The 22101-nt window shown below is 44.2% G+C and overlaps 1 protein-coding gene across 4 annotated transcripts in view; it reads right to left on the reverse strand.

Annotated features, from left to right (window-relative positions):
* The window catches only part of Dusp16 (dual specificity phosphatase 16), a 91596-nt gene continuing 69495 nt past the window's right edge, over positions 1–22101 (reverse strand). For 2 of the 4 annotated variants that reach the window (XM_030255592.1, XM_030255591.1), the window contains 3 exons: positions 10369–10528; positions 5027–5150; positions 6–3584 (listed from right to left, as the gene is read on the reverse strand). In XM_030255592.1, coding sequence (XP_030111452.1) covers positions 2417–3584; positions 5027–5150; positions 10369–10528 — 1452 coding nt within the window. In that variant the 3' untranslated portion in view covers positions 6–2416. Of the gene's footprint in view, positions 3585–5026; positions 5151–10368; positions 10529–22101 lie in introns of all 4 variants that reach the window. The other 2 variants (NM_001048054.2, NM_130447.3) reach the window with 2 other exon arrangements.

The raw sequence follows: 22101 nt of genomic DNA on the forward strand, positions 1-22101 counted from the left end.
TTACGTACAAATAGGTACCAGTTCTGATTTTATTTCATCATATTAACATACGTGACACTTGAGAATGAGAGATGCACAAGTGAACCATTCAACAGCTTGCCTTTTACTCAAGGACACGATATTCATATTAAACATTTATATAGTCTTTCCACTCTAACTTTATAAACGGCCTGAACGGTTTCCAGCATTTCTCACAGAGTCCATTTTGTACCATCCCAGTAGACTTCACAGACTTCCCTGTGCTTACGTGAGGAGACCTAACCACCACCACCCACAATGTGCCTCAGAGGCAGCCCTTTCAGCATGGTAGTCGTGATTCCAAGAACTGATACGACATTAGTGACGAAGGACTGACAGCTGTAGTGTATGACTGTCAGCCACACAGTCCAGAGAGCACTTCTCTACAGGACATCTGGCATTAGGTAACGCACTGCCCGAAGCTACTGAAGCCAAGTCCCCAGTCTTCTGGAACATACTTCATGTTGGAGCCGTTGTTTTCATTCTTAAATAAATTACATCTTACCGGTGTGACCAGATTTTAAGAAGGTGGATTGTTACATACTTAAGTGTGTGTACACAATGTATCAAAATTTACTGTGAAGCTTTGAGAACTTTAGACATTTTGATATATATCTAAGAAGATTGCTGAACAGAATCTCCAAGAGTGGCAACGTGCTCCCTGTGCAGTATCTGCTCTACCTTCACCTTATGCCCACACACAGCTTATCTGTACAGACCCAGTCTGTTCACGAGGCCCCTAATCCTCCTCACAATCAAGCCTGTCAGCTTCCAACCACCGTCACTCTATGCTGGTTTCAGCAATCAGTATAGGAAACAGTAAGTCACATCCTAGCCAAAGGACCATCCATTTCACTAACAGAAAAACCTGAGATATGAGTCAGCCCCTAGCTACACTTACAGTAAAGAACAATGACAACATCTACCCCACACCCACACCCTGCTGACGTGAGTGAATTAAGGCCGTAAGGAGGACCGTACTCTAGAGGATACAACTCAAGCCAGGAAGTTTAAGGGCAGATATGGACTATCGTGTACACACTTCTTGTTCTTATCTCCTATCCTCAGCTGCCAGGATTGAGTCTACACAGTGATTGTATGTCAGGGACCAAGACACCACTGTGGTCCTTCCCTCTGATATGCCCCTTCCCTGGAAAGCATGCTGGGATAGCTTTGGAAAAGAGCTTTCCTGTATTCAAAACTAAACAAAATTCAACAACGCCCTCTTAACCTTTCTAGTATGTTTTATTCTGACTAGTTCTTGCTTACCAAAGCCCATGGTTAAGTTTGGAAGTTTAAGAAGATTCTAGAAATATTACCCTCGTTGCATACCATAGAGAAAAAAAGCCAAGGAAATCCATTTCCTGCTTCAGGTTTTACCTTCCCAAGTCTTGCCATAGTTTTATTCCAGGACACGAAACAGAAGTGAGAACCTGAGGTTCTGTCGGTCTGCTACCAAGCCCAGTGATTCATGCTTATCTCTAAACCAGGTCTGTGGCCAAGTGAAGAAGTAACAATCCCACTAAAGAGAATTCTTATGTTACAGGGAGGGAGGGAGGGAGGGAGACTGTTCAGTGTTCCATCCCTGGCTTAAGTCTCTAAGCTATCTGACTGCCCAATCTCTGGCGAAGCTAAACTCTAGTTGGTTTCCCCTCTTCATTCAAGCTGACAGGAGGGTTACATGGGCAACAGGCCCACTGGGATTTTGTGCATAGTCTGGAAAGTGACAAGTTACCTACTTATTCACAATGCCTAGAAAATGGTCTACTAGACATGGTAGTGGTGATGGCCCCAAATGTCTTGTCTGAGGTACTGGATTGGTTATAAGTAGATCTAGGCAAGGCTCCTAAATAGTTCATCCAGCAGAATGATGTCCGTATCCTTCAGCTGTCAATCAAGTTTGGGTTTATTACGCAGCTTAAGACAGGATCATTTCCCTTGGAGTTACCATTAGAGGGAGGGTCTTCCCACCTGACCCACAGCTGGCTCAGTCTTAGCGCTAAGGTGCACTAGGGAAGGGCCTGGACAGAGATGAGTTCTGAGACCTCTGTTGCACGTGAAAATGGGAGGGATTTTGCCCTCTAACATTAAAAACAAACAACATACAAACAAACAAAACCCTTGCTTTTGTAGGAACAAGAAGATGTGCAATTCACTGAACCAAATCTCTTCTCCTGGCTGGGAGAATTCTAACATCTACCCTTCCAATCTTTTCTGAGAGTTAGCTATTCTCAGTGCAGGTGCTGAGAGAACAACTGTGTTGATCCATCTGTTGCTTTTATACCGTAGCTCTATATTCCAAAAATATATATGTATGTACATATACATATTTCAGATTTACAGGGACTATTTTTTGTGAACAGGAAACAAAACTGTCAACAGAAGCGACGAGGTCTTCTCAAGAGACCTCGATGATCTCCATGCTGCCGGAGAAGCTGGACTGGCTGCCCACCTTGCCCAGCTCCTCCCTGGACCTGTTCTCCGACATAATGCTCTCTCCAAATTCCATTTGGCAGCTTCTGCGTTTAAACTGCTTTTCAAAGGGGCTCTCTTCATGCCAGCTCCGCCTCGAGTCAGCTCTGTCAGTAGGCTTCTGCCGCCTACGAACAGAATAGATTTGGTCACTGCAAGTGGGCAGCTGGCCACAGCTGTAGGCAGAGTAACTGCTGTTGCCTCCATAGATGGCTGAAGCAGAGTACAAGTGTGAAGGCTCCGTAGCAAAATACCAACTGCTGGTCAGGGAGGGGGCAGAGGACTGGGGAGCCAGAATATCTGAGTGCCAGCCCTTGAGGCCAAGCCCTGCAGACTTGGTGAGGTGTTGCTGGCTGGTGGAAAGGCCAAAAAGGAAGTTGGTATGGTAATTGTCCTCTACACTCCCGCTCCGATGCAGTGGCGAGAAGAAGGGCCTCTGGGTGGACCCACTACTGCCGGTTCTCACTGAGTGCAAGCGTGTGACCTGGCTCTCAGAAGGCCTGGGAGGTTGGGGCTGCTTGGGGATGTGGGCCTCCTCCTTATCCGGGCTGGTCTCTGGACTCTGTTCTGATACCTCCTGAACGGGGGAGAACTGGCAGAGCTTGTTGGTCCCATCCAGTGTGGCAGAAGGTTTGTAGTAGTCTAAAGCCTCCTCTGACGAGAAGCCGTGTAGGGACGCGGCCATACTGGCTGAATATGAAACAGATTTGATATCGAGAGAGAAGGAACGCTTGAGCTTAGTGCTGTCTTCCAGCTTCTCTGAGGACAGCTGGAGCCCACTGAGCGCCTGTACCAGCGGACTGTCCTCTAAGAGTGACGGCTGTAAGCTGGGCACACTTGCAGGATGCACAAGCCTTTGCCCTGATGCCTCCGAGGTCGAGTTGGCACAGGGTGGACTGAGAGACAGTGCACTCTTCCATCCGCCCTCTGAGGCTGCAGGCACGGGCTCACTGGGTTTGTCTAGGTGCAGCAGCTTCAGTTTGCTCTTTGGCCCTGACATTCCAGTCTGGTTATTAATCGTCTTCTCATAGTCCATGAGTTGGCCCATAAAATTAAAATTCGGAGATATAGTAGGTCTTTTTTCTTTCACAAATCTATAGAGAGGACAAAGCAAAACCCCTGAGTTTTACAACTGCACTTTGTCTTGAAGCTAGTAAGAGAACGTGGGACGGGACACTACTCCACCTTCTCAGGGTGCTGGAAGAGAACTCACGTACAATTCCAGCACTGAGGTGGAGAACACCTTATCAGGGTGCTGTGGCATGGTGGGTGCCCGCTAGAGGGGATTCTCTAGGCTCCTTGTTTCCAAGAAGCCAAGGCTTCCTGTGCAGTTGATAAGAGGATTCTGCTGAACCCAGGAAATGCCCTGCTCCCTGCCACACCCAGCAGCACAGCAAGGCTAAGCCCCTCATCAGCTTCAGCATCCCAGGATTCCCTCTCCAACGTCCATACTCACTCACATCTCAAGACTTCCCATAAGGAGACGGATGGCACCAGATGGCACAGTGTCAGAGCACCCAGTTCTGGATTTCTTTTTATATTCACAATGTTAGAAAAATCCGTTACAAAGTGACCTCTGGATGCTAAGCACTGTGCTGCTGGACTGAATTACTCAGTCCTTAACCTGCTTCATCTATATCAGGCGCAAAGTCCTTAAGTTCACTCAACAATGAAGCGGGATTCAAACCTTGGACTAATGAGTGTCTAAATCCATCTTGAAAACTCACACAGTAAAACTGTAATGGGATATAAGAATGTGAGCCTTCCCACCTGACTTCAACCTAAGCAGAAGGACACAGGGACATAGCCTAATTGGAGAGAAGCATTGTACAAAGAGGACCGATCTACCTACCCCTCCCGGCACCCAGGAAGACAGACTGCCTAAGCAGCTCGTGTCATTGTTCCAGAATTTACATTCTGAGAAACTCAAATATCAAAAGAAGCTAACATGGTGCATGCATCTATATTCTTATTCTTTTTCTTATGTGACACAACCACTTCTTGTCAACAGAGCATACAACAGAGGCATAAGAGAGAACTCAGTCTCATTTGTCACCAAAGAAGACACAAGTCCTCAGCAATCCTGCCACTTTTTGTCCTTTCCTGAGATAGAAGGAGAGGGCAGCCTAGGCAAAACTACTACCTGTAAAATCTGGCCAACTAGACAGGACGGCAGTTTTCCTCAGATTTTATCCACGAGTGTACCTGGCTTTTCCATCTCTGCAGTCCAGTCCAGCAGAGCAGCCTCTGTGGCCTTGTCAATCAGAAAAGGTCATGCTTCTCTATTGAGGGAAAGGATAAGCTTTCCTGGTCTGTTACTAAAAAGAGCCGAGGAGGGACTCCACATGTTAGAAGAATGAAAGCTAAGCAGAGCCAACTCTTCCTCAGTCTCTGCAAGGCCATGAGTCACCAGGAACCTGTGATGTGTGTGACCAAAATCAGCTTTGTCTACGTTCGTCTGGTCACCCACCTTCCTACCTCTTTCTGTTTCAGGGAAAATGAAAGCAAGTCCCATAAGCCGTGCTCCTGTCCTTACCTGTAAGCCTCATCTAGAGACATGTCCATCCTCTTCATGATGTAGGCAATAGCAATAGTGGCGGAGCGAGAGATCCCAGCTAAGCAGTGGATAAGCACACAGCCATTGGAGGCTTTTGCTTTCTCTGTGGGAGCAAATTTAAGAAAAGTCACTAGGGATTTTTTCAGCAAGGGAATCTTGCACTGGCCATTACTCTGAGTGTTACTGTCGGTGTCTTCACCTGAAACTTCAAAGCAGATCTTACCTACATAGCCTCCTAGTTATCCTTTATTGTTTACAGGGGGAAGGGGAAGGGTAGTTCTCTCACTAGTAACATATCATGAGCCATTAAGGTTTAAAGGGATTATTAATAAGCAATGAATGGGTTACTACCTCAGATTGCTGGGCTCTTATTTCAATTTTTTTTTTTTTTTGCCATGTAATGCATGTGTAAGAATGCAAGTAGAGGGAAGCCAGAGGTCTACCTCGGTTGTCACTCCCCAGGTATGACAAAGTGCCTCACGAGCTTGGAGCTCACCAAGTAGACTAAGGTAGTGGGCTGGGGCAGCCTCCTGTCTCTGCCTCCCCAGTACTGGATTACAAGCGAGCACCACCAAACCCATCATTTTTACATGAATTCTGGGAATCAAACTCCGGTCCTCACGCTTGGACAGGAAGCACCTAAAGGCTGACTGTCTGCCCAGCTATTTGCTTAACTCGAAAACATGTCCATGCTAGAGCAGAGTTCTCTAATAGGAAGCAAGAGTTTGAGACTTGTGGACACCATTAGGAGCAAGCCAGGGAGATCCAGGGGGCGCTGCCCTCTCTGCTGCTGAGGAGCTTCAGCGCGCACATGGAGGAGCAGATGACAGCCCAGACAGCCTACAAGCAACACCATTGTAAGCAAGTCCACGACAGACTCTACCCTCAACTACGACACATGTGCCCAGCTTAAAGTTGTTGTCATGGAGCCAAATCTATCCTTTTCATTTGTGTTATAGTCAAAACTCAGGTTAAGATCATTTTGGTTTTGTCTTTTGTTTTTCCAAACAGGGTTTCTCAGGGTAGCCCTGGCTGTCCTGGAATTCACTCTGTAGATCAAACTGGCCTCAAACTCAAGACATTCACCTGCCTCTGCCTCCCGAGTGCTGGGAATAATGTGTGGACTACCACCAGACAAGGTTAACATTCTTAAAAATTATCAGAATACAAGGAACCTGCACTGCATACTGAACAATACAGAGCTGCTCCAACCTCGCAGCCTGTGATACAGACTTCTAGTAAATGTAGTTTATTACTCATTGCATACTAAATAATTTAAGAGTAATCAGCAAGCAGCATTTCTGTTAGACAAGGGAGCCAAACAGGAAAGAGTGAACACAATCCACACTGACACACAGGGCAGGCTAACACACAAAGCACACAGCCTACACATACTCATAGTATGCTGACATCAACTGCCCACATTATTACCTTCTACTCAGTAGTCTGTCTCTCTTTTCATTGGCTGAAAGGCTCAAAGCAATTCTGATTTTATGTCCCAACATTATACTGTCCCTGTTATTTGGCTCTTCTCCAACTTTGGTCCTCTTGGTGTGTATGCATGAGTGTGTGTGTGTGTGGACCCCAGCCCCTAGCTGGAAGCTGGGAGCTGCTCCAAATCCTGATGAGAAGCAGGACTGGAAGGCTGGGGAGAAGAGCGTGCAGAGCACCGCCTGTCGCTGGAAAAGTTCCACATCCGATTCCAGCACACATCCTAAAACCCCGTGGCTTCAGTTTTCTTAATTTTGAATTTATCTCCTATTATTGCTAGTAATGATCTGAGGCTGCAGAGGTGGTTCAGTGGTTAAGAGCACTTGCTGGAGTTTTGGCTCCCAGCACCCACACTACAACTCACAACTGTCTGTAACTCCAGATCTATGTATTTGATGATCTTGTCTGACATCCTCAGGCACCAAACATATACACAGGTAATACAGGCATAAAAATAAATCTAAAAAAAAATTTCAAATGATAATTATCTTTTAAAAAAGTATAAGAACATGGTCCTGTTCTCACAGTCCTCAACGTATTGAATACTAGCATATTTTATGCAGGCAGTTAATAGTATCTGGCACATATTTTAAAATATTTATTTATTTAATGTATGTGAGAGTACACTGTAGCTATCTTCAGATACTCTAGAAGAGGACATCAGATCCCATTACAGATGGTTGTGAGCCACCATGTGGTTGCTGGGAATTGAACTCAGAACCTCTGGAAGAGCAGTCAGAGCTCTTAACTGATGAGCCATCTCTCCAGCCCCGCACATATTTTAAAAAGCAATTTATTTAAACAAAAAAAAAAAAGAGAGAGAAATGGAAAGAAGGCTGAGCAGACAGAAGTATCTGCTGTCTGAGCTGAATGAGTTGTCCTCTGGCCTCCATGTATGGTGGCACATGTGTGCCCACACACATGTATCATGTACACACAACCATAGTAACAATGAAACTAAAACTTTTGAAGGATGTTGCAAAGAAATAAAAGTGACAGCTGTACAGCCAGCCGCCCGAGCAGCAGTGACGCCTCACAAAGAGCCGGTACTTCCAAGCAGGTGAGACCTGACTCTCCAAAGTGTCCTCTGACCTCCAGAAATGCACCACGTCACATGTCTGCTTGCCTGTGTGTGCCTCTACTTAATACATACAAGTAAGAAGACAAACGCTGTTTTAAAACCCTGACAGAATACGCACTACAGCGTTGATGGTGGGCTTCCTTCCCCTTTCAATTTTCTGTATTGTGTTCATACTGAGTTTTTTTTTTTGTTTTGTTTTTTTTATAGCCACAATTCATCTGATAAGTGTCTTTAATTAAATATAAAAGTGCTTATTCTAGAGCGGGCTCATTAGCACGTAGGTCTTGACAGACTGAGTGCTAGCCCATGCCTTGGAACAGAAGTCCCACACAAAGACCTGGTAGAGAGGAAAGAACCATGAGAGGAGAGCCCTGTCAGTACTGAGCAGGCTCAGAAGGCAGTCTGCTGGAGCTGGCACTCACAAGCCATGGAAGAAATAAGGGGAGGTGGCTGCAAAAGTAGGGACATACGTGTATGTGCCAGCGTGCATGCGTGTGCATGTGTGTGTGTGTGTGTGTGTGTGTGTGTGTGTGTGTGTGTGTGTGTGTGTGTGTGTGGTATGTAGGATGACTCTCGGTAATGCTAGGCTAAGAGCCATCTTCTTGCGTAGGAAATTAAGGAGACTCTGCTAGTTCTGGAGTGACGAATAAGAAGTCAGAGATGGTGAAACTGGAAATAACATCAAGTTAGTACTACAGGAATTCAAAGCAATGTTTAGGGACAGAAACATTGCCACAACAATAAACTAAAGCAAAGGAGAAGGCTGAGAAGACTGAGGGCCTGCTAAGAGCGAGGTGTCAGGGCTTGAAAAGGAAGCGATGGCCAGGGAGGTCAGAGCACAGTTCAGCTGAGGAGAGACAGGAAAAAGTCTTCGTGGTACTCTTTAAAATATCCGTTAGTCAGTGAGGGTAACCTGTGCCTAGAGTCCCTACTACTCAGGAGGAGTGCTTGAGCCCAAAGGATGAGGCCAGCCCAGCAGGAGCGTGTCAGAGAGAGGAGCAGAAAACAGAAAGAGGTGAGCACGTCCTCAGAGCTAACTCTGAGCTGAGTACTCTGCAAAGGTTCGCTGCCTAGAGACTGTCTGCTTTAATCTTCATGCTCTTCATACAAAGCAGGTGTGTTACCCAGCCTTTTTTTCAGGAAACATGCTCAAGAGAGTTTTAAGAGTTTTATGTTAGATACACACAATCGCTTAACTGATAACCAGGGAGGCAGGACTCAAAGTTTGGCTCCAAAGTCCATCCTTTTAATCAAGTCTCTCTGTTGCCTCAGTACAGATTCGTGGACTTGGGGGTGGGGTGGGGTTGAGCAGGAGCCAAGGAAGCAACCATGGAGAGAGAGCAGGAGCTTGGATCATGCCTCTGAATCAACATGGCATCCAATGGGAACATTGATCACAACTGTCTGCCTTCTTAGGGGCTAGAAATCTAATGCTATGCTAGATATACTCAGAGGTACAGTGAGAAAGTATCAGGATGAAGAATTTTCTCTATGATTACTTTAATGTGAACTGTTATAGCTTTTAATCTTGAGGCATTTTAAAGAACAAGTTCAATTTGATGACAGAAATTTCTGGAAAACTGAAGTTCTAAAAAAAATAAGAGAGAGAGGAGAAGGAGAAGAACCACAACCACAACAAGAACTATATCAGAATTACCTGAAGCGAAAAATGTTACCAGGGTTAACATACCTAATTTTGTTTTTTATGGGGAAAATTTTAAAATTATGTCTATGGGTATTTTGCCTACATGTGTATCTGTGAAATATTAATATGTCTGTGTTGCCAGAAGAGGACAGGAGAGAGTGTCAGATCTCCTGGAACTCTAGTCACAGCTAGTTTTAAGCCAGCGCACAGGGGCTGGGATTGGGCCTGCCTCTTCCAGAAGAGTAGCCAGTGCTCTGAACTGATGAGCCAACCCCAGCTGAGCCCTGGTCCTTTCTTTTTCATTACAATAACTAATTCACAAGATTTAATTATGGAGCTGTGTCCCTATTGGAGGAAAACCACAAGACACTCTTGCATGGAACAGAAGTGGCCACATCTCATCTTGCTGCTCACGTCTCCTCTGCCAGCCTTCACATCCAAGTACAAACCACCAAGTTACCAGATAATGTGGCATGCAGCACTAGGTCGCAGCACTGTGAGGAAGGGAGGCTCCCGATGAGGCCAAAGCAGAGCACAGTATGATACAGACTAACCTCTGTTATGGCTCCTGCATGTGCAAGTGCTGGAATTTCACTGGACTTAAATACTTGAAACTACTGCTGCATGAACTGAGGCTCAGAAAATCTTGTAACACATCAAAGGCCTTCAAATGTATTGGGTGTTTTCACAGGACCTAACTTTTCCCAAGAAAATCACAGCAATAAGAAAGAAAAATAACAGCCAGGTTCATCAAAGTTTCAGAGATCTAAAAAGTAGGGGAGAGGGAGGGATATTTTTGAAAGCTTAACTGATTGTTAAATACTTGCAACACATAATCATAGATCCTGCAAAGCTTTAACCTTGGTGCTGTTAAAAGTTAGCTAGCAGTTCACAGGCCAATCCCTTAGGGAAAGCATAGCACACATCAGCTTGACCATTAAATAAGTTAGCAACATCATGTGCTGTTTCCAGACTTGAAATCTCTAAAAGACAAAAAGGGAGGGGGTAGCTATACCTATCTGTGACACTATGTATGTATGTATGTATGTATGTATGTATGTATGTATGATTCAAAGGGCTTGTACCTTGTCTTGAGCTACATACCAATGAAATCCACAGACTTGTCCAACCATGGTAGGATTTTCTCACAAAAGCTGTCATTCACAGGCACTCGCAGGAAGTGAGATTCAGGTATGAAGTCAGGCTTTGGACAGGTATTGCTGGCATTTAACACATAGCCAATCCCATTCTGTTGCATCAGGTCCTACATAGGGAAAGAACAATGAAAGGGAATCATTTGTACTAAGAATCATTTTGAAACATTGATGTTGAATACTATAACAAGAATTACAAGTTTCGGGGCTGGAGAGATGGCTCAGCGGTTAAGAGCACTGACTGCTCTTCCAAAGGGGTCCTGAGTTCAAATCCCAGCAACCACATGGTGGCTCACAACCATTCATAATGAGATCTGATGTCCTCTTCTGGTATGTCTGAAGACAGCTATAGTACTTACATATAATAAATAAATAAATAAATAAATAAATAGATCTTAAAAAAAAATAATTACAAGTTTCTTTGCACATAGTAAAATCCAAAAATCCAAAGAAGTAACATTTACAGACTGAAACTGAAAAAAAAAGTTATGGACAAAAACCCATTTAAGATAGATGCCTGAGGAGCAACCATACATGATCAATCCATCAAGACACGGCTGTGTCCACTGCTGCAGAGAGAAGCAGAATAAAGCATTCAATGAAACAACAGCACACATAGCTCTTTTCCCACATAGGCGATGCTGGGCATTCTTGCTGCTTGGTTTAGAAGTCTTTCTGAAGGCTGCATCTATTTATGTGCATGTTAAGTTTATACCTACTATAAACTGGCATGTCCCACAGGCCTTTCACATTCAAATGCCAGAAACCAGCCATATTATCTTTCTGCCCTTTTTTTGCCCTGCACTCCTCTTTCCTGTCATCCCAACACTGATGAGACAATACATGAGAACATCCAACAGCCAGCTGGCAAAATCCTTATAATCCCATCCAAATGGCTGCCGATCCACTAAGTGTCACTTCCTCCATTTGCCCTCTTTCTTCTCTCTCTTCCCATCCACCACTCGGTGAGCAGTGCCCAAGATAATGTTTCCCCTCCAAACCAGATTCCTCACAACTTTCTTTTTTGAGACAATGTCTTGGCTGTGTATCCTAGGCTGCCCTCAAACTCCAGACTCAAATTATTCTTTTGCCTCAGTGTGCAAAGGATCTGGGACTATAGGCAGATGCCACCACACTCTGCTTCATCTCTTTCACAACTCGGAGCAGGCTAAGTGCTCCTGACATGCTCAATCCCAGAGTTTTGCTGAATCCTCAACTTTCTGTGTGATATGTTTTATTATTATCCCTACTATAAATGAGAAAACTAAAGCCTAGAGAGGTTATATAATATTTTCCGAGTCTTACCTACACACACTGGTCTTGCATGCTAGAACCAGTACAGAATGAAAGATTCAAATCTAAAATACTCATTTCCAGAAACTACAGTTAGTTCCCACAATACACTAAACTTAAGCTTCTTCTACAGCAAATTAAAGTAGACAATAAAGTCATGAGCTCAGAAACCCACATGAAAAGCTAAGTGCCTTGGTGCCTACTTGTGATCTCAGTGCTGGAGAGGCAGGGACAGACAGATCCCTAGGGCTCACTGGCCAGCCACCCTAGCCTGCCAGTGAGCTCTGGGATGACGAGTAACTGTGTAGATGAAAAGGCAAGGGAGGCCTCCCCGACCCCAGCAACGGGCAGAGACACCGTGTTGGTGGTGCTGGTGTTCTATCAGGCAGGAGCACATGACAGTCCTTTGTTCACGCTAGCCTGATGCCTGGCTTGATGACCAAAGCTGCTTTATGCCTAGGACTCATAAAAATCAAATCAAATCCAGACAGCTCAGTGCAGGAGAAAGACAGAAACCTGCCAACTGCCGTGCCAGCCTCCAGCATACAGCACATGTGGCCATCAACACCTGCTTGCCACTATGCCATGTAGCAGGACAGAGGATGTCACCTAGGAGCCCACAAGCCTCATGGGAGCCTGCAACAGGAGCCAGCACAATATGCAAGTATGTGGTGGAGAGCTGGGAAAGAGATACGAACAGTCTGAGCATTATGGAGAGAAATGGAACTGGAGACGTGAAGGTGGAGTAGTAGCCTTGTGAGTGGCCAGCCCTGCCACCTGGGGCCATGGTAATGTCCCAGCCCTAGCTGCTGCTGGAGGCCATGTCTGAGTCCATGGCTACACAGTGCCATAGGTCAACCAATGGTTCATATTACCACTAGAGAACATGGGGATGTCCCTGGTCAGAGCAGCCACATGTCCAGGACCTGTGCATAACTGGCCCTACTACTTACTGGCTGCAGCTCTCTGAAAAGCTGGTCTAGTATTCTGAACCTGGGCTTGGGGGCAGGAATATGGGTGAGCTGGCCTCCAGGGTATGAGTATGGGACAGCTGACTGTGCCACAAATCAGCTGGATAGTGGCACCTCATCTCACCTCACATCCAGCAGTGGGGAAAGCTCCCCACAGGGTCTTGAGCTCAGGAGAGCAAGGCTGCCCCTCACACCCTGCAGCAGTTGGAAGAGCTGGCCCTGCCCCTCACTGGCTACAGAACTCAAGAGTTATAGCCCCTCACCTTCCCGGGCAGTACAGTAGAGCTGGCCCTGGTGGTGGGGGAACAGGTGAGCCAGCCCTGAGGGCCTGAGTGAGGAAGAGCTGGGCCCAGTCACTCCTCTGCCATGAGATGGTCTGGGCATCGAGGGGAGGTATCCCTTCGTCCCCTTCCCACCCGAGGCAGCTGGAGATCTGACCTGGAGGCAGGAAAGCATATGAGCTGTCCCTGCCCCTCACAGGCTACAGCACTGTGAGAGTGGGTCCCTCACCTCAGCTAGGCAACAGACTAGGCTGTCTCTGGTAGAGGGGCCGGGGGTGAGAGATGATGCTCTCCCTTTTCCCCTCACCACCTGCAGGGAGTCAGGCGAACCGGACCTGAGAGAATGGCTGGCCTTGCCTCCTCACTGGTTATAGCTTGGGACAGGGGGCCCTGTGCCTTACCTGGGCAACACAGTGGAGCTGGCCCTGATGGCAAAGGGAGCCAGCCCTGAAAGTGTGAGAACAGGAAAGCTGACCCAGCGTCTCATAGGCTGCAGCACTTGGAAAACTGCACACCACACACACACACACACACACACACACACACACACCTTGACTGGGCAGCACAGTGGAGATGACTTTGGAAATTTGATAAATATAATGAGGCTAGTTTTGCCGGGCGTGGTGGTGCACGCCTTTAATCCCAGCACTTGGGAGGCAGAGGCAGGTGGATTTCTGAGTTCGAGGCCAGCCTGGTCTACAAAGTGAGCTCCAGGACAGCCAGGGCTACACAGAGAAACCCTGTCTCGAAAAACAAATCAAAAAAAAAAAAAATTAGGCCAGTTTTTAAAACAAAAAGGCAAACAAAATAATAACATGTCACACAAAATGAAAATGTGATTTCCCAGCTATGTTAAATCTCGTAGTGCTTTCCGTGTTTAGATTTGTAGTCACTATATCAGTGGGAAATGTCAGTAAAAGAAGGAAATCATTAAGGACAGGACAAACCTGAAATGTGACATTTAGCTTAAAATTATGTATTAAATAATTTATATATAACATGAAAGTAGGATTACAGCTATCTGGGAAAGGAAGAGAACTATGCAGAATAGACAATGAAAATGGTTTGGCCAAAGTACATGGTATGCTTGAATGAAAATGTCTTCATAAGACCTCCCATGACACAGTTAAAAAGAATCCCAAGTCAGCCTTGGCAGGCAGGCAGGCAGGCAGGCAGGCAGGCAGGCAGGCAGGCAGCAGGCAGACAAATGTACATTAATTCACCAATCTCTAATGCATGCTTTTTCTCCTGAGCTGAGTAGTTTTGGGGGAACCACACCTAAGTGCAGCAATCTATTTTTACTTTTTAATAAAGAGCAAGATCTCACAAAAGGCTGGAGATTATTTATATATATATATATAAAGCACAGTAGCAGAATGCTTGTCTAGCATGTGTGAAGAAGGCTCTGAGTCTTATTTCTGTTATGGAAATAAATAAATAAATAAATAAATAAATAAATAAATAAATAAATAAATAAAAGCAAGCTAGGTGGGTAGGTAGGTGGGTAGGTAGGTGGGTAGGTAGGTGGGTAGGTAGGTAGGTAGGTAGGTGGGTAGGTGGGTAGGTGGGTAGGTGGGTAGGTGGGTAGGTGGGTAGGTAGGTAGGTAGGTAGGTAGGTAGGTGGGTAGGTAGGTAGGTGGGTAGGTAGGTAGGTAGGTAGGTAGGTGGGTAGGTGGGTAGGTGGGTAGGTGGGTAGGTGGGTAGGTGGGTAGGTGGGTAGGTAGGTAGGTGGGTAGGTAGGTAGGTAGGTAGGTAGGTAGGTAGGTACGTAGGTGCTTTTTACAAAGTAGGGAAAGGAAAGCTTAGAGAACAGTGACTGCACAGTGCCCTCTCCATCACAGTGGCCTCATTCTCACCTAATTTATTAGAATCTTTCCAAAACATTTAGCTTAGGTCATACAAAAACAAGTCTCCTCCCTCATTTTTATTTCATGAGTATGTGTACTATTTTAATTAATGTATATAATTACAATAACAAGCATACTGGCCCAAACAGATCTGAGGGCAAACAACTGGTTCTGGTAAGTACAATATTCACAAACTGGTGTCAGGTGTGCTGTAGGAACAGCTCACAGCTAGACTGTGGAGGACACAAAGACGTGACAAGGAATCTCTGAGGTGAGTTCTAGGAGCTCCACACAGCTCTACTGGCTGTTCTCTTGATTGGTATTTCCTTAATACTTTGATGAATGCACACTTAATTGGCTGATAGGGCATGTTAATGTTTTTTATGTGTACAATATGCATGCAGATAGCCATGGAGGTCAGAAGAGGGCATGAGAGACCCCCTGGAGCTATATTTAGAGGCAGTTGTGAGCCCACCCATGTAGGTCCTGGAAACCCACGTCCTCAGCAAGGACAGTAAGTGCTCTTGACTGCTGAACCATCTCTCAATCCCTAGGCACTGAAAGTTTTGATGGTATGATTTAAAGGTACACTTGTGAAGAATAAGTATCTTATGGAATGACTGTTCTTCTTCATAAATGGCTGCTGATACCTATTATAAACTAGATACATTCATGTAATTCTCATTCTATTTTGCCACATTATACAAAAATACACAACTAAATAATCTGGTCTGTAATTAAGCAGCACAATCTTTAGACTTGTAGAGAGTAGTTATCTTATGCTGTGAAGTACTTAGCTTGGACTCTGGACTGCTGCTAATATGTGCCCTTCCACTGATAAGATAAACTCCTGCCCTTCATGATGTCCCTCTGACAGCACGGTGCTTACGTTCTGTGAACTCACCTCCACTGCTTACTCTCATGAGCTCCAGCCTACTGTCTAATAGGTACAATGCTTGCAATACATTCTTGGACCGCTACTCTTTCCTGTCCACCCCTTCTTTCACTACACCCAGAACCCTCTGCCCTTCACTCTGATTATTCTACCTACTTTCTCTGTCCTTTATTCCATGATGTCTGTCTACCTTCCTGGTCCAACTTAAACTCCACAGGCAATTGCTACAACCACTCCCTTGCTTCTGTCCTTAATTCATTTGCCCCTTTATCACCTCTTCCTGCTTGTCAGCTCTAATTGCTAATTAGAATTCATCCTCCACCAAATCTGCAGGATGCTCCTGTAGCTGAGCATGACTCTGAGATAAACTTCAGCAACATAGCCTGCTTTCACTTTTGATTCAGGCTCCTCAGCAACAATGGTATCCCCCTAGCCATGCGCTTTTTCCTCTCCTGTATGTGCCATTCCAACCCATCTCTCTTCCCCTCAAACTCTCTTCTCTCCCTGTATGTGCCATTCCCCTCAAAACCCTCACTATATTTCTGCTGATCCTCATTCTTAAGTTGGTAGAAAATCTCATTTTCCTGCTACACTGGGAAATTAGATCAATTGCAGGCCAATTTTCATAATTTCACCCACCACATATATCTTCTATGAGCATGCTTATCTGTATATATTCAATTTTCCCAGCTGTTGTTATAGATGAACAATCAATGCCCATAAGACCAGTCTCCATACTTGCTTAGTAAATTCATCCTCGTTTTACTCAAGGATGTTTCTAGCAATTGTTGGACTTTCTCCTACATCAATTTTCTACTCTTAAGTTATTTCCACTATTAACAATCAAATAAGTATTTTTCCTAACTTAAAAATACCAGAGGGACATGTGCTTCACAATGTTCATAGCAGCCTTATGTGTAATAGACAGAAGATGGAAACATGCCAGATTCCCACAATGGAAGAATGGATACAGAAAATGTGGTACATTTACACAATGGAGTACTATTCTGCTATTAAAAATGAGGATATTATGCATTTCAAAGGCAAATGGATGGAACAAGAAGATATCACCCTGAGTGAGGTAACCCAGACCCAAAAGGACATGCATGGTATGTATTTACTAATAAGTGGATATTAGCCAAAAAGTACAGAATACCCACGATACAACCCACAGACTGCATGAAGTTTAACAAGAAGGAAGGCCAAAGTTAGGATGCTTCAATTCCACTTAGAAGGGAGAACAAAATAATCATGGGAGGCAGAAGGAGGGAAGGATTTGGGCAGGAGAGGAGGGGGGAGGAGAAAAGGGGAACAGGATCAGGTATTGGGAAGGGAGACAGGAGAGGAGCCCAGAAGGCCAGCAGAACGAATGGAAATATGCAACCTCAGAGGGGGGGGACCCTCTAGAAAGTACCAGAGACCTGGGAGGCGAGGACTCAATGGGAGGGAGCTTAGATGAAGTGCCCAACAGTGGGGAGAGGGAATTCGAAAAGTCCAGAATTCACTCCAGCTGCATTTCCTTTCTCACGCGCGCACGCACACACACACACACACACACACACACACACACACACACACACACCTGCCATCTAATCTATCAGAAAACTCGAAAACTCACAGCTTTGTTTTCAGTTATAGTCAGAATCCAACCAGTTATCACTCCTGTTTTCCACGTGATTCCAACCACTATCAGACCTACTATGTGGCCATTCTGCTTCTGTCCTGTGGATCACACCACCTATTACCAACACTCGCACTAAAATTACTCGATAAAATCTTGCCCTATTTCTCCCAGAGGAAATCTTGCCAAGGACTCGCTGTAGAGCCTTGCCCTCCTCAGGCTTCCTCTCTGGCCGTGTCCCACGCTGACCCTCACAGCTACACTGCCCTCCTTGCTAGCTTCTCTGCTCTTCCTGGCCGCTTCTTCTGCCTGTGGTACTTTTCTCTGTCTACACAGCCCAATGATTTGCTCTGGGACCCCTTTCGGGTGTTGGCTTCCATCTATCTCAGTGAGGCCTATCTGCATAACCCCTTTCACTAAAAGCCACACCCACGGGTACCCCAACGGCTTACCCTGTTTCTTCAGGGTACTTATCTCTACGAGCACTTATCACCATAATAAACAGGTAATAAATAGTGGACTGCAATATATAAATACCTATTTACTCTGCTTATTGTCTCTTCTCTTTTACAGATGTATCGCCAGTGCTGAGAATACTATCTAGCAAACAAAAGCGCCTCTGCCTCCCAAGTGCTGGGATTAAAGGCATGTGCCACCACTGCCTGGCAAAACTATTATTCTTAAAATGAGTAAAATCATATCCTGTAGCTACTTTATTAGTATCCTTTGATGAATAATCTCCATAGATGTTTCTTAAAGACTTTCATTTGAGAAGCAATAATAAAATGTCATCACATTATGGTCCAGCCATTTGATAACTTATGAAAACGAGTTTTACTCATTTATTTTAAAAAAGGATTTATAAGTAAATTAACTGCATGGGGGAAAACATTTTACCAGCTGTGCTGAAGTAATTTTTAAGGACAAGGTAAACTGCCTGCATCAAACTGCAACTGTTTACAAATGAAGTTATAAGTATTTACGAATAATCATGGAGGGCTTGTCATGCATCAAGGTGCTCTAAAGCATGCTCTGGGGAACAAAGAGCAGGCCACGTGACCAAGAGATGAGCAGTCTATAAGCAGTTAGCTACAAACATCAATAACCCAGTCTGGTCCATATGGCAGAGCAAAACAATCAAAGCAGCACTGGAGAGAAGCCACAGAACCCTAAATGAACACGACACGACAGTCTTCGCTTGAAGCTTAGACACAGAGCTATCCTGCAGAGCCCAGCGGGTCTGACTCACACTTTTCAAACATAACAAAATTACTGGATGTTCAATGTCATTATGAAGACAGCACAGCTTTTGAGGATGTCCTTTTATCTTCATTGAGTCATCTCTGGACAATACCAAATATAATGTAAACACTATGTAAGCAGCTGCAGTCCTACATTGTGTCAAGAGCAATGACAGAAGCTTGTTTGTGCAGGTTCAGTACACATAGAGTTTTTCTTTGCTCATTTTTAATTCCGAGTTGGTTAACTCTCTGAAGCCCGGCACGTCACAGTCCACTCCTGCCCTGTCCTGGGCGGCGTCCCCTTCGCTGCACTCCCCATATTTCATTTCTTCCTCCTGTTAATTAAGGCTGATGATGAGGGTATCAAAATGCAAGCAAGAGTATGAGAACATACAGGATGGAATATATAATGTAGCCCTAAATATTATTTAATATTATCTTATTTTTAAAACAGATTGTAACTGGGCACAGTGGCACATGCCTGTATCCCAGCACCTGGAGGTTAAAGCAAGATCACAAGTTCAAGGCCAGCCAGCCTGAGCTCCATAATGATACACCTTCTACTCTTTCTTACAGAAAGACTGTTAGATATATGATGCGTACATACATACAAAAACCCTCAAAAGGCCTGTGTTGTAAATTTCCCATTAATTTAAACTGTACTTCCTCTTAATTGGCATTAAACTGGGATGACTAAACTTAATAAAGCAGGCCAAAAATTAAGAAAGGGTTATCCTATAAAGTGAAAAACGTTATTGTAAACGCTGGGTTCTGAGTCTAATATATAATTAAAGATGTTCAAAAGTACTATTTATAGCCAGGTGTGGTGGTGCCCACCTTTGATCCCAGAAGTTGGTAAACAGAAGTAGGAGGATCTCTGTGAGTTCATGAACAGCCTGGTCTACACAGTAAGTTCCAGGACAACCAGGATTGTATAATTAGTAGTATTTATGAGTCAAAAGCAAACATTTAGTTGTGTGTGTATGTGTGTGTGTGTGTGTCTGTGTGTGCAAGGCACCATTTTTTTTAATTAATGAGACATTTCTATTGCCATTCCTTATGCTTCCTTTTCTCCCAGGTCACATCAAGCTCCAGCAGTGCTTCCTACCCAGTGGCAGCCCCGCTGGGGCTCCTCTGGATGGTGGCCATTGACCTACACTGTCAGAGCGTCAACATCCTCCTGCCAGCTCTAGCAGTCCACCTGCCTGCCGGGCCCGTTCACACAGAATTTTCATTAACTTTTTTTTCTTTGCAAAAACGTCTTGAGATAGATTTTATATATACCCCATGTTCCTATATATCCCAAGTTGGCCTGGAACGCTCTATGTAGCCAGGGCCGGCCTTGATTCTCAATTGTCTTGCTGCAGCCGCTGAAGTGTAGGAGCTACAGGGATGCACTGTCTCATTTGGCACTTCATTCACTTTTTTTTTTTCATTTAAAAGTTTGTCTTCTATGCTATGAAACAAGCTCTTTCTACAATTAAGACTAAATTTCAAGTCCTGGGTTCTCTAATCTATTCCTAAGATGGTGGAGTCTTGTGGAATACTGATTAAAAAGGCCATACTGCAGTATGCTATGATGCATCCTGTAAGACGCATGGGGCCATTTCTTCTGAACGTCACATGCGTGCTGAGTCAGGGGAAGAAGACAGGATTTAGAAACCTGACTAAAGCGGCAGGGTAGTTAGGTAGAGAACCGGTACGCAAGCTGTTTCTCCCCATCATGTGCCGCTGCTTCAGTATTGAGAATTATACTGTGAGTCACCTTGTCATGTGAACTACTGTTTAACAAGTAAGTCTTTCTTATCTAAACAACTAATATGCTCATTGTATGGTATTCTACACATAATACATACAACATTTTTAATGATACTTTTGATGATCTTTTTATCTTCCTACATCATATGTTTCTCTGAGAAACTCCCAAATCAGCACTTGGCAATGCTGTGTACAGGCTACTACCCAACACCTATACAAAATAAATAAAATAGCACCAGTCCTATCACAAGCGAAATAAGATAGCATGGGGGGAAAATCAATTTTGCATGTTAAAAGGCTACAATAAGTCACATAAAGAATGCTAATGGCAGATAGTTTAGTGACAGCTTAAGTGGTTCACTCTAGACACACAACAGAGCTTCAGGCTACTTTGAATAGGTAATCTATCAGAATATTTGGAGTACTTAAGAATAAAATTTTAAAAATTACTCTAAATGTTAAGGGCTAAAGGAGAAAACTAATTAGGAAACGTGAGGGATGGAAATACAGCTCGGTGGTAGAGCACTGGCCTAGTACACAAAAGAAGAAAAAACCTCACCTTCCAATAACTAGAGATTCTCAAACTTCCCCCATTCCAGATATGAAATAGGCCTCAGCACTGACATTAACACACACAGTGCACTCAACTGCTCTCATTTCAACTAGTAAAGACCAGAGAACAGAAGGACAGATTCTAAACAGACAGAAAGAACAGTGTAAGAGGAAGGAAAAGGATACTCTGCAGCCAGTGACTTCTCATGGTGTTTAAACAAAAGGTATGCTTTTAAATGTGCAAAATAACTAGTACATGCTAACAGTTTAACCTTACTGTCTGCTAAGGTACCCAATGCCTCATACAGCTCTGACTGTCTAAAGTGTGACAACTCTGAACTGATATGTGAAGTATAAAATTCATGGCAGACTTCAAAAACTTGGTACAAGGAAAAGAACATAAAATACATACATTTTTATACTAGTTATATATTAAAATATTTTAGCTATATATTGACTTAAGTAAATGTTACTAAAGTTAACACTAAATTGTCTCCTGCTTTTTAAATAAAGCTACTAGAATATTTTAAATTATGTATGTGGTTTGTATTATAGGTGACAGCATGTACTGGTTTGCCTTTACATTGCATTGCTGAGCTTTGCTCGTGGTGACTTCTAGAGAGAAACTCACTAAAGCTTCTCTGTGAGGTTCCTATGGCTTCTTGCCACTTTCCACGATGGACTTGGCCAGTTGGCAAGCCTCATGGTTTCTTCTGGACTGAACTGCCCTTGCTAATTTGTGCATGGTATTTGCTGAGTGGACTGGACTGCAGTTGCTTATTCGTGTTTGGTGTTTGCTAGTGGACTGGACTGAGAACAACAAAGATTGGATTTGCCCCAAAGAACTCTTTCTAAACAGGTCCACATCCTCCTTTGCCCTATTAACCTCTCTTTTCCTCTGCCTCTGGTGGGTGGTGGGCTAGAAGGGAAGTAAGAACATTAAGAACCCTTATTAAAAGTAGGATTTGAAAAGTCAAAGCCAACAATTACATTTTCCAGAAAACAGATCTCTGTTACTGAAGCCAATGACAAAATTTTGGGTAAATGACAGCAACTTGGGGCAGCCTAAATCCCAATCCTATGTGGGTTAAATACAACAGTGTAAAGAGCCTAAGTTTATTTCTTTTCTTTTCTTTTCTTTTTTTTTTTTTGGTCAGTGCCAAGATAAGATCTCACTATACAGCTCAGGTTAGTCTGCAGTTCATGTTGAGATTACAAACTTAA

The sequence above is a fragment of the Mus musculus genome, chromosome 6 (assembly GCF_000001635.26).
Source record: "Mus musculus strain C57BL/6J chromosome 6, GRCm38.p6 C57BL/6J".
NCBI lineage: Eukaryota > Metazoa > Chordata > Mammalia > Rodentia > Muridae > Mus > Mus musculus.